Raw genomic sequence first — 13,023 nt, forward strand, 5'->3', positions numbered from 1 at the left:
TGCATACCACTTCACAAAAGTGTTTTTTTTGTTTTGTTTTTCTTTTTTTGTGCACTATGAAGTGATATACAAGTGATGATCATATGAGAATTGATCTCATGGCACAGAATTTAATTAGGTTAGAGTACTGGCAAAATACCTGATTTTACTGTTACAAGAGATCCCAGTTTATGTTTCATATGCTTTTCTAGTGATAAAACACACTTTTACAATAATTTTTAAATTATTCTGCGGACCCCCAAGCTATGGTTTGCAGAACCCCTGGGGTCCTGGGACCCCACTTTGAGAAATACTGTTTTAGACTTTAGACAAATACTACATTTTAACTGTATTGTTATACTTTAATTTTTAGCTTAACTTTAAAGTTCTCTTAAAATAAATAAGGGCATTTCTAGCTGTTGTTCAGAATAAGCACCTGAAAACACGTTTCTTCTATCAAGGGAAGACTTTCGGACACAGAAGAAACTTGGGTTATAATAATAATAGAAACATCATCAACTCTAACTCAAGTAAAACAAGTTTCATTTATTTTGACGGCCAAGGCCTTCGTCATGTGCTCTGTCTTCCTCTCCTGCTGTTGGGTCTGTTTTCTTGTTACAGGTATCAGTGGGTGGAGTTTAACTGAGGGAGCTTGTTACTGATGCACCTGAAACACACCTGAGCAGCCTGGGCTCAGGAGGTTTTAAAATCTGAGCTGCACTGCAATCTTGGTCCCTATCCTGGCCTGCAGATTGGCTTCATCTTTGTATCTTCTGTTGCAAGATTCATTTACATTTATACATAAGCTCACTCACACAATTAACACTGCACACACTAACTTTTACATATACTGATCCTTATCTCAAAGACATTTATTTATTTATTTAATTCATTAAAGTATATATTAGAACAAAACCTTGAGCAAGAAAATGTTATTCCATTTTGATCAAGTGTTAGAAATCAAACATAATCAGCTTAAATGTGTTGATTTTGGAATGTATTTAAGTATATTTGTGAGAATGTGTTTTTTTTAAATATGTTTTGAAGTATATCGAGAAACAAGATAAAGCATTTTCCTGCAAAGAGCCTCGTTCTATTGATCTTTGTATATTTTCATGAGGGAGGGATAAAACTGTGCCAACCAGCCCCATCCTCCCCTACGCACGAGCCAGTGTATGGGCGGACCGGTCAGTCAGCTGATCGCTCAAATACTCCACACAAGCCCTGTCCTCAATACACGGATTTCGTCACAGGGATGATTTTCTAGCCAATTACGCACAATGTGGAAAATTTCATACTACAGTGGGGGGAAGACTCGTAACTTGTTGGGATTGCGCTCAAGAGGGATGCGTCCTGTGCGCGCACCTGGAGCCGCAGGAGACATGCAGCAGAGGCGACACATTTCTGCCCTTTTTCACTCTGGTTTATGATACCGAGCCGCCGGGAAACCTAACATTTATTCCTGTGATGGGGAGAACCACATGGAGCTGCGGTGCCCTGATCCTGCTGGCCATCATTAGCTCATGTCGTGCCGTCACTTTGGAGTCGATCCACTGGAGCAGCTCCAACACAAAGTGAGTGCATGGACCACTTTTGACGATCTCAGATGATGGATTCAACTTTCTGCTGCTGCTTTTTACCTCTACTCATTCATTCAGCTCAGGAAGATTTAACTGCTCCCTAAGTTTGATAGTATATTACATGAGTAGCGTCTATAATATAAAAAATTGAATTAGCTATTATCTTCATGATTGGTTTGTTTATTATTTCCACAATGTCAGAACATTGCACAAGTATTCCATGAATTATTTTCTGTAAAACAGCTTTGTTAAAGTCTAGAAAGTATTTGGTTTGCTGTAAGAAGAAACAAAAAGAAACCCTGTAATAAGAGGAAGAAATGAGGGAATTTGTTTAGAATGTGTGCTTGAAAAAAATCTCAGCTGACTTATTATGAAAAAATAGCTGCTTATTAAAGTCCGTGGATCATCTTGTCTGATTAATTAATCAATAATTCTACATTAATTTGAATATCATATGGTTGGTCAATTCTTTACACAAAGGCAGCATTTCAAAGACAGGCAGTGATTTTGTTAGACTTTTAATGGGCATTTTTTTCTTTTTACAATTTGATGGTTGTGCTTCCTTTAACTTCAAAATGCATACAGTGTTTATGTTTGTTTTTTGATGAATTGTTGATCAAAAAGCCTTCTGGCCAAATACTGCACTTTTCTATGCTTCTTTCAGACATGTTCATTGCCGACATGTTAATGCTGCAGTTGAACCTAACATGTCCTTTATTCACTGGATAACTGGATAGCCTCTCACCTTCTTTTACAGGTTTAGTCAAGATAAAGGTCTGGTCCTGTATCCTCAGATTGGGGACAAGATGGACATTGTGTGTCCCCGGGCGGATGCTTCCTCAGGGGCTAAGGAAGAGTTCTATCGAGTGTACCTGGTCTCTAAAAGTCAGATGGAGAGCTGCACCATCCACAAGACTGACACGCCTCTGCTCAACTGTGACAAACCTCACAGGGATGTCAAGTTCACCTTCAAGTTCCAGGAGTTCAGTCCCAACCTGTGGGGTCTGGAGTTCCTCAAGGGGAGGGATTATTACATCACCTGTGAGTCATGACGTCAGAATGTTACCTGAGTCACCTGTGTGTGTGTGTGTGTGTGTGTGTGTGTGTGTGTGTGTGTGTGTGTGTGTGTGTGTGTGTGTGTGTGTGTGTGTGTGTGTGTGTGTGTGTAGTATATCAACATGTGCAACACTTGTCTGTTAGGGAAAGGCAGACACAATATCTGCTGGTTTCTACAGGTGGGGCAGTGTTTGAATCAATTCTTTCTCTTCTTCCTCCTCTGGAGCCTCCGTTGGCCTCGCCTCCCTCTCAATTTGCGTGTCAGTTTGCGTGAGAATCACAAAAATGTGGCCTCGTTATTTGGTCGCTGTCGGTTGAACCGGCATCTTAGTGGCAAGTGATGCATGAGATGGAGAGCAAGTCTGACCATGTAGCCTCATCCACCTCGCCGCGCTCTGACAGCACACTTCGCTCTGGCAGGCCACTGTGATTCCAAGGGCTTACATGCCCCAAATCACACAAGGCTTTTACAGCATCAGGCAGATTTGAAGGGAGCTTTCATGGCAACGTGGCTTGTGGCCTGTGAGATGTTGTTATCTGACCTAAATGCTGCTAACAAGTCTGTGTGTGTATGTGTGTCTGTTGTATGTGTGTGTGTGTGTGTGTGTGTGTGTGTGTGTGTGTGGGAGTGTGTATCACTGTGTGTACCAGTGTGCTTGTGTATGTGTGTTTGTGTGTGTGGGAGGAGCAGGGGTGAACCAGAGTTCTTGCTGTGTGTGTTTGTGTAGATCTATATGGGCGTGCTTTGGTAAATGATGTGATACTCCAAATATAAACTTATTCTGAAAATTTCTACTTACTTTAATTCAGAGCTGAAAAGATACGTTTATTTATAGTTAAGGTTGTTTATCATAAGATGTGCTAAAAGAAAATCTGGCCAGAGAGTTGTTAGCAGAAGAATTTAAACATTTAAGCAACATAAAACCAAATACCTTAAGACTTTAGACTTTTATTAAAGGAAACAAGCAACATGGAGACATCAGTTTGACTTATGGAAACTGCTGATGGATGCCTGGAGCAATTTAATTTATTTATTTCTATTTATTTATTTTTGGTGCAGGCGCTGAATGCCTCTTTTCAAATGTTTTTTTTTCTTTAAGTGGAACTATCCAGATACCATAACAAACATTACAGTTTGTGTTTTGTTGCTTTTGTGATGCAATATTCTGCAACTGGCTAAACAGCCTGCAAAAAAAATAAAAAATAAATAAATCCTGGATCGTTTTAAGTTATAATGACTTTAACGAATACACATTTTTATATCTTAACCCCCCAAAAAGTTCAACTGTAATGTTTTCTCTCTCCTCTCCCTGCATATCAGCCACCTCTACAGGCCCTCTGCAAGGTCTGGACAACCAAAACGGAGGGGTGTGTAAAACTAAATCCATGAAGCTTGTGCTGAGAGTTGGTCAAAGTGAGTATTCTGCATTTCTTATTGAAAGAATGACACAGCTAAATGACAAAATGATGCTCAATATTATGTCAGTCTGTTTGTTATAATGCAACAATATCACCTCCTGACTGGGATGACTAAGTGGTCAGATAATCCTGATCATCCCTTCTTTCTCTCGTTGAGAGATTTCCTCATGAATTATCTCCAATCCTGAATTCAAACCACTGGCAGCTTAAGGCCGTCAGTATTAATCTGCATGCGATCATTCAGACTGGCAGCGGCAGTCAATAATCTTTTAGTGTATGAACTTTAGTATAACTGATGGGTTCTTACTCTCTCATTTTGTGCTTCTGTAGTCTACATTACAATTTAATAAAACTAATTCTGAGCATATTCAGTTTACACCCTTTAAATTCCCTGAGGACAAATCACTATATAATGCACTAAGCATGCAGAAACATTGTTTTTAAAAATGTACAGCAACTATAAGGAGTTTGACAGTAGGTAGGTAACGTTGAAGAAAGAAGCATCTAGTGTCCTTTTTGAAAATGTACTTGAGTGATCCTTCTGAGTTGCAGAGAATCGTCTAAATTAAACACGTTGTGTTTATTTTTCACTTTTAAACCTAAATCTGTCACTGCCCAAAAATGCAATCTATTGACCCCAGAAAGAAACTATTTATCTGAATTATTCAGCAGTTTGAGTTGGAGATGAAGTAAAAAAAAAATTGCAACTTGTGTTTCTCATCTGATCATAACTGAAAATCTGGAGCTGTTTTTCCCGTGGTGTTTACAAACACTGCTGATGTAAACAAACCTTTTAACAGCAACAGAAAACATTAATAATTCAGATTTAGTTGTAATCTCTTATTAATCTCAACATATTTTACATGAAGTTGCAGTTTACAGTTGAGAGTTCAGATTTTGGGTTTTATGGCAGCACCCCAGTTAAGCATTGGATTTACGGATTGTGCCTTTAAAGCTGAAAATCTTATCATAGTTATTTTGTGTATTTAGGGTTAAGTGATGCTAATGCACTGACTCAAAACTATAACACGAGAGACTGGCTGACTAACTGTGCATGAATGGTTATTAATGTCAGTGGTCATCATAAGTCCATAAATGAAAACACTAGATTAAAAATCTTTATATTTGTTGTTCGCTGAATGTTGTGAATCAAAGTGAAGCATTATAGCTGCTCAGTGGTTCTTACCCACAACTGAAACTAAAATATGGTTGGTAGCATAGAAAGTTGTCAGATTTTTTTACCTGAATTGGAAGAGAAGCAAGGGGGACCTTTTGTCAAAATGAACCCCCTGGGCATGTACTGGACAATATTTGCTAAGAGATGAGAGGTGCTTCTTTCATGACATTATCAACAGGTCAGATATCTGAGTTGTGGCAGACAGATTTTTGTCCTGCAACAGATCAAGAGCTAGGAAGCCCTGAAACTGCTGGCTTATCTTATTACGTGCTTCACTATAAAGATCTTTTCTTGACTGATTCTGTAAGAAAATCTTAAGGTTAAGATGTAACACTGGCACGGTCCACCACTGTTAACGAGAAGTGGCAAAAAGCAGCAGAGGCTAAGAAAATGGGCTTTAAGGGTATAATGTAGACCAAGGGTGGCCAACCAGTCAGAGGCAAAGAGCCGCATCACACACTTACAAATGCACTTTTTCTCACACATAAACAGAATAAACAAATGAAAATTGATACATTTCCAGTTTTGGACTGTGTGTATATATATATATATATATATATATATATATATATATATATATATATATATATATATATATATATATATATTGACCCATGTTCCATCTGTTATAAACTGCAGCCAGCCAGCAGGGGGACCTCAAAATATTTTGCCTTCAAAGCCAGTGAATACTTCTGGTTTAATTTAAATAAAACAGTCCATGTTATGGGAAATGTTGGACATTACATATCCCATAACACAGAGCAGTTTATAGGCAGTGGATTATTTTAGAAGACTATTAATGTGAATTGGCAACAGACTACTTTGTACTTTTTGGAAAAACTTCCTGATATCCATTCTTTATTGATGATGATGGCACGAAGATAGACTCCATCCTTTTGATTGTCCGTCAAGTAACAAGGTAGAAGAGATGGATAAAGCCTGCCCACAGCTCCTAGCTTAGCTTAAACGCTGGGAGTCAATGTGAAAGTTTAGCCTGTCTCTTTGTCATCAGATAAGTCTTCAGCACTCCAAATGGTCTTGTGTGCCCTTTTTGAGTCGTTTTTACCTCATCAGTTAAGCTGGCTTCTACAATCAAAGTATTATCTTCTTCCACTACTAAACAGGGGCTTTGTTTCGTTACTTTCGTTGTCCTAGTACCGCGAAGGTTTTCACAAGATGGGACGGTCTCGAACGAGTCGACTCTTATGAACAGCGCTTTTCAGTGAACAAAAAGAACTGTTCCGTGTCAGCCCTTTGTTTGCAAGCCATTACTGAATGCAAATTGCCGGCACATTTCAGAGCAAACGGCTCACTCATAACTGTGAATCGGTTCTCACCGTTCGTTTGAAAAAGCTATTCAAAAGACTCGACTCGTCCGCGATTTTTCGCACCGCGAAAACCACAGCAGGTGAAAGGAGTATGTTGAATAAAATTACCATTCAAATTATTTAGGGGGGCTTAATGATATTTTAGGGGGCTTCAGCCCCGCAAATAGGCCTAATGACGCCACTGCTTGAATCCATATTATTTCTAATGGCCAGCAGTTGGTGAGTCAAGTCATATGGAAGCAAAGAAGAAAATAACTGTAATTCTAAATCATTTCACTGCCCGAGGAAACATATCAGTGTTAAACAATAGTTTCTTAAAACAAGTAACAGTAACAAATAAATACTACAGTGATCTATCTACTATGGAGGTTTAGAAATGTCTGCCACCAAGTATGGTTAAAAAAAACATTATCTTCTTGTTAGAAGTGAGGTCCCTTCCAAACAGAAAAGAAACCAAAAACAAAAAAAGCTCAGCATGGGTTAGGAATCATTATGTGTAATAAAACCCAGAGAAGAAGTTTAAATATCTCCTCTGAGTCATGAATGTGTAGGATGAGAAAGTGAAATTATTAGTGATATTTTTTTCCAGTAAGAAGAAAAAGAGTCATGACATGAACATGAATTTTTGAAGTCTAATTAGGTTTTAATGTGTCTTTCTTTTCTTTTCTTTGCTGTTGGGGATGTTTTTATATTAGCTTGATGACTAAAAAAGGAGACACTGATATACCACTAATGATTCAACCTGTATCATAGTTTTGATAGGAACATCCAACATGACAAAACCCTTCCTACACACAAATGACAAAACCCACCTCCCAGCTGTAAAAATGGGTAGATTTGTGGGACAGTGTTGAGCCATGTGTTGTGTCTTCATGTCAATTTTCCTTCATTATATTCTAGGCTCTTCAGATCCACCTACAACCCTCCAGGAGTCCCCCACCAGATTCCCACCCACAAAGCCCAAGTCCAAGGCCAAAGACTCATCAGGGAAAGAAGAGGATGCAGAAAGCAAAACTGGTATGATGACGTCCTGAAATCAGTGCACGGGAAAAAGTTACAGAAGGATGAAGGAAAAATGACCAAGTAGTCAAAAATTTACTGCAAGCTTTAAGTTTATTGTTTCATAGTTGTTCAGATAATGCAGTTCTCATGGATAAAGAGGAGCCATGTTGAACGACCAACAAGCTAGAGCTAACTATAAAAGAACATTTTGATGTTTAAAATCTACAGTAGCTTCTTGGGTTTGTGAGTATGAAAAATGTGATATTTTTTTCGATATCAGGTGCTAAAACAGCAAGTTGTTATTTCTACAACAAGGGCAAAAGTGTGGTTTAGGGGCACAGAACTTTTAGGTTAACCTCTTAATGACTCTGTGACCCATTCACTGCCAAACCAGACTCTAGACTTCTAAAGATTAGAGCATATTCTGTTCTGTCCAGCTGTTCATGTTACACATACTGATCTGCTGAACCAGAAAATAAAGTCTGAGACCTTTTAAATCTCTGTCATCTGTCCTGATTCACCCTTTCATCTTTCTGCTCATTCTAATGACAGATTTAGAAAAAGGACAAACAGACCCACGTGGTGGTGGTTTTTCTGAGCCAGGACTTCTCCTGTGGGTTGTCTGCGGTGTTCTGATCCTGCTCCTGGTTATCATAATTGTCGTAGTGGTTGTGTGGAGGTACCGTCGCCGCCAGTGTGTACCGGTCAGCCAGCAGGCCGCCCCAGTGTCTCTCAACACTCTGGCTGTACCCAAGCGGGACAGCATCAGCAGCGACAACAACGGCTCTGACCGCAGCGACGTGGTCTTTCCTATGCGGGCTTCTGACAGCATGATCTGTCGTCATTACGAGCGTGTGAGCACAGATTACGGGCCTCCTGTGTACATAGTCCAGGAGATAACACCCCAGAGTCCCACCAACATCTACTACAAAGTCTGATGAGTGCTGCTCAGATGAATGACTTTTGCTGAGAAACTGTCAGAAACACACTCAGCTGTTTTTTGAGGCAAGTTTAAAGACAAGACAAAATGAAGTTTGATCTTTGCGATCCACTGCACCATGAGGACAAAATTCTGTTGAAACATTTTTTTTGTTATTTAGTGAAAGGACAAGCAGATAGGAAAATTATGTCGACAGAATACAATAAATCAGATCTGCACTTGTGTTAAATTTGAGATACCTGTATGTAACTTAAGCATTTCTGTTTCAGAATGCTTTTTACTTTGCTACATGAACTTGATGGTCAGTGATTTTTGGACTAAACAGAACTGAAAGGCACCCTTAGAGCGCAGGTCTCTGCCAAGGCCGGTAGCCCAGTCTTCTATGCAAAAATGCAAGTGCAACCACTTAAAACACATTAACATTAATATTTTAGCAACTCATTTTTTGTATAATGTTCAAAACCGAAAATGTTTCATTTGAATAACATTGTAAATTTGGAAGATTATCATGAAAATATTTGTTATGAAATCTGCATGAAAACAAGTCCTGCAGCCCAACATTCAGTGGATTCTTTCTTGGCCCACACTAAAGCATTCAATCAAGTGTAATGACAATCAAGACCCAGATTTTTCTACAATTCTTTTGCCAGACAGAAAATCAGCACCTTTTTTGTATAACTACCTTGATGGAGGTAATTACGATTACATAAACTGGAGATTTGGACCACCAAGCAGTTTATGAAATATGAAATGATAACTTTGTTTTCAGTCAACCAGAGTGTAATGCAGCTCCTCCAAAACCTGATTAAATCAAATTTGGAGTGTTGTTTTAAAAAAAAAGAGACATGAGAGCAATCAATTATCACTCTGGGGATTTGAACATACACTTGTAATTTTTCCTCAAAACCTGTGAATGTTTGGCTTAAGGTAAAACAAAACAGTAGATACATTTATATTGAAAAATTTACCAGATGAGGCTTTATACAAAAACTTAAATTTTTTTTCAAGGGAAACAAGACTTTTGCTTGATTATCTTAAAAATGTCTCTATAGTACATTTAAATGTAAATCAAATCAAATTACTATTGATGCATTAAAAACTATTTATTGAGCAAGAAAAAAACCTTACCTTGCCGCTGCACATGGCAGCTTCATTTGTACAGTTAATGTGTTTTTCATATTCTGCTGAATCTTTAAGGGACAAAATCACTCTGGTACACTCCATTTGTAAGCACTTTGACATGGAATTTCTACAACTGTGTAAACTTTGAATTGTTGTACAGTTAAAAAACAGGATTTTGCTGGTTTTATTCATTTATTTGAAAAAAATAAACACCTTGCTTCTCTGACCAAGGCTACCATCATATCTTTGTATGGTTTTGCCTTCTTTAAAGAAATTTAATGACTCAACATGAAGACTTTGTCAAGACTTCTTTTAGTGTGTATGCAGTTATCTTGTTTATCTTCTTTTCTTCGCTTTCCAAAGCTCATAGAGTAACAATCCATGAGATGCAATAAAGAAATGTGAGTGTTACAGGGATAAATCAGAGCTCATCTCCTTAGCTTTCAGTTTGGTACCAAGATCACTCAGCAGCTTAGTGTTAGTTAAAGGATAATTATTAAAGGGAAATTTCTTTTAAATGTTTTTGCCCTTATTGAATGACAAGTACATAAAGTCTTATAATTATTTTAATTGATTTTCTGCAGTGGCTTTTATGTAGTATGGGGCAACAAATCCAGATCCATGCAGAGATAGACGCTTATTTGATATGCATATTTTGATGACAAGTAATAAAACTATTTGTACTTTTTTGTTAATCTAATCCTTAACATGTAAAATAAATAGGGGCCATGTTTCAAAATGAATCCCCAACATTTAGTTTTAAGGATCCAAATACCTTTTTTGTTTCTGTTTTAGCTCTAGTAGTTTTGAAACAAACTTCAGAATTAAAAAGCAGTTCTTTGATTGGTTTTAGTTGGGTAGATGCTTGAGTTAGGCACCGCTCAGAGAAGCGTGTCTCCTCATCACTTAATGATGCTCACTGGAGAGTGGCTGTCAGTCTGTGGTGAATAGCACCATGAGGAGTTTTTAGCATGTCGTGTTAGGTCAAAACCACAAAATCCATTGACAGAAATTTAACATATAGTTTGATTTTCTGGAATGTTCTGGATCATATTGTGTAACCGGTCAAAACTAAAGCCTCACCTGTCAATAATCTTGTTCCTACATCTGCAACCTGCATTTTGTGTTTGTGAACTGTCCTGTAAAGGTTTCAAATCACAAGAAACAACCGTTGATTTATGTGGAGATAATAATGAAACTACTCAACATTTAACTGTCTTAAAGTCTCTCCTGTGGGTGCTGTGCATGGCATCCATGGGTGAACATGTTTCATGCTCCTTCAGCCACATCATGCCGCACATTTTCAACCTGTCAGCCTCCATGAGCTTCCTCTCCACCAGGGACACTGCTGCTTCTGAGAGCGAGGAGCCAGACTGGAGGATCTTCAGGACATGTGCTCAGTCTGTGCTTCAAACAAAGAAGATACTCATCTGAAATTAAGCCAGTTCTAAAAAAAAACAAAAACCCCAATGTAAATCAGCTTTGGAGAACATTATAGTAAAAGCAATTTAATTGCAATAATTGCATGTATCTCAGAATATCAGCCAAAATGAAGAGTGTGGAAGTTTTTTTTTTTTGTTGTCCTTTTCTGGTAGAAAAAATGCAATTTCCCATTTAACAAAAAAATGATAATAAAGCTTATAATCATGAAATATATCCTGAAAAACAATTCGTAAATAACTTCTTTAGTGAGCCAAAATTTCTCAGATGTTTCAACAAATCTCTGCGACGCCAACAGCTCCAATCTCAAAGACCTCTGCTTTTCCTCACAGAAATGTGCTTTTGGATCACTTTGAACATGACTCTGGTGTTGTTCTATGTTGAGAAAAAAAAAAAAAACACAATCTAACACTGAGACACAGCAAAGCATGTTCACTATCTGTGTGTTTCTGTGTGTGTGTCTTCCCACCCCCTCGCCTGAAGTGATCCCTGCTCTTGTGAGATGTTTTTGTCCTGTGTAGTCTTCGCAGCTGAATGGGCCGTGGTCAGGCGAGGTGAGTTCAGTTGACCTTGGGGTCATGCCTAGACAATGGTGGCCGGGCTTTTATAGGAAGAACAAAACAGGGACCCCCAGGCTCATGGCCTCTGTGGTGGGAGGGGCTTAGATATGGTAGGCCATTTTAGAAAGAAGGAACAGAAGGGGTGCTGCATCTGAGAGGGTGTTCTGAATCTCAACAGGTTTAAATATTACTCACGCAGGGTGATAAATGTTACATATTTACTCCAAAAATGTGTGCTCTGCTCACCTTTCTTTGGATCCTAACCTGCATGTGCAGCTGCATTTTCAATTAACACCACTTCCTTTGCCTTTATCTAAAGAAATATGAATAATTACATGCAAATGATGTGAAAGAATCTGAGTTTTGCAGCTGTGACCAGCACTAATATTGCATCTTCATGACTATCATTTGTGCAAAGAGCACAAAGCTTGAAGAGAAGATGTGGGGGTGGGGGTCCACTAAGGAGAGCAGTAAGCTTTTATCTGACCCCATGGGACGATGTGAAGTCTACAACCTCCCTTCGTCCACCCGCCCCCCACCTCACTTCCATATGCAGAGGAACTAGCCCCACCGCTAGCTTTGTGTGGGGGGTTGGGGGTCATGACTGAGCGCTCCCTCTCCCACAGTGAGCTGAAGGAAGGAGAGCTGAAACAGATATTGTGGTTTTAAAGTAAAACTTCTTAGATCCAGTGTTGGAATGGACAATTTAAGAGGTCAGATCTGACATGATTTCTTTCACATCCCTCTTTTCTGAATATTCCTGTAAAAGATTTTCAATGCCAGTGAGCAAACGGTAGATCTTAATGACAATTTTAAATGACTGTTAAAACTTTTGATCGGCAAGACAACCCCCCCCCCCCATCCCTCAACCCTCTGAAACTACCTGTGTTACGTAAAGCTGATATTAAAAACAACAGATGATGGGGAAGTTGTGGCCTGTGCTTCCTCTTACAGTTGAACAGCAGTCTTATCGTTTTGGATATACAGTATACAGTTAGCTAGTTCCCTCTGCTGGCCAGCAACCATACTGTACAAGTCTTATATTTGTGACATTTTACAGGAGTGAAGACATGCAACTTCAGAAAACGGATTGTCAGCAGAAGATCGGATTATAGTTTCATTAATTTTCAGCTCTTCTGGGGCATTGTTGAGTTATGTGACATTACGACACACTACATTTTTTTGTCTATTCCAGTGCTGGAAGGAAAACCTCCCTCCTTAAAATTCAGGTAATTCTCACTAAGCTCAAAAGTGCTGAGGTGGGAATAAAAGAGGAGACTCATCACCCTTTAATTAAAAATAAAAATTCTCTGTAGAAAATGTAATGAGTGTAGTCCATCAGTTGTACCTAAATCTTTGTGAGCAATCAGATTTTATTTGAAGATGTGGTTTTAAGCCACAGAAGGAGCTAAAACAGTGG

At 38.7% G+C, this 13,023-nt stretch overlaps 1 protein-coding gene across 2 annotated transcripts; it reads left to right on the forward strand.

The window, feature by feature from the left end:
* Window positions 1-1,204: 1,204 nt before the first annotated feature.
* LOC141787999 (ephrin-B2a-like) lies at window positions 1,205-9,672 on the forward strand. 2 transcript variants are annotated; one of them, XM_074666777.1, is made up of 5 exons: window positions 1,205-1,553; window positions 2,317-2,600; window positions 3,937-4,029; window positions 7,440-7,556; window positions 8,094-9,672. In XM_074666777.1, the coding sequence occupies exons 1-5, from the start codon at window positions 1,447-1,449 to the stop codon at window positions 8,477-8,479; spliced, it is 987 nt and encodes a 328-aa protein (XP_074522878.1). In that variant the 5' UTR covers window positions 1,205-1,446; the 3' UTR covers window positions 8,480-9,672. The 2 variants fall into 2 exon arrangements, with proteins under 2 accessions (XP_074522878.1, XP_074522879.1); XM_074666778.1 differs by having other exon boundaries at window positions 2,354-2,600.
* Window positions 9,673-13,023: the final 3,351 nt, after the last annotated feature.

This window comes from Halichoeres trimaculatus, unplaced genomic scaffold (assembly GCF_033239565.1).
Source record: "Halichoeres trimaculatus isolate MK-OKI-2021-1 unplaced genomic scaffold, fHalTri1.1 fHalTri1_scaffold_3, whole genome shotgun sequence".
In the NCBI taxonomy this organism is placed as follows: Eukaryota; Metazoa; Chordata; class Actinopteri; order Labriformes; family Labridae; genus Halichoeres; species Halichoeres trimaculatus.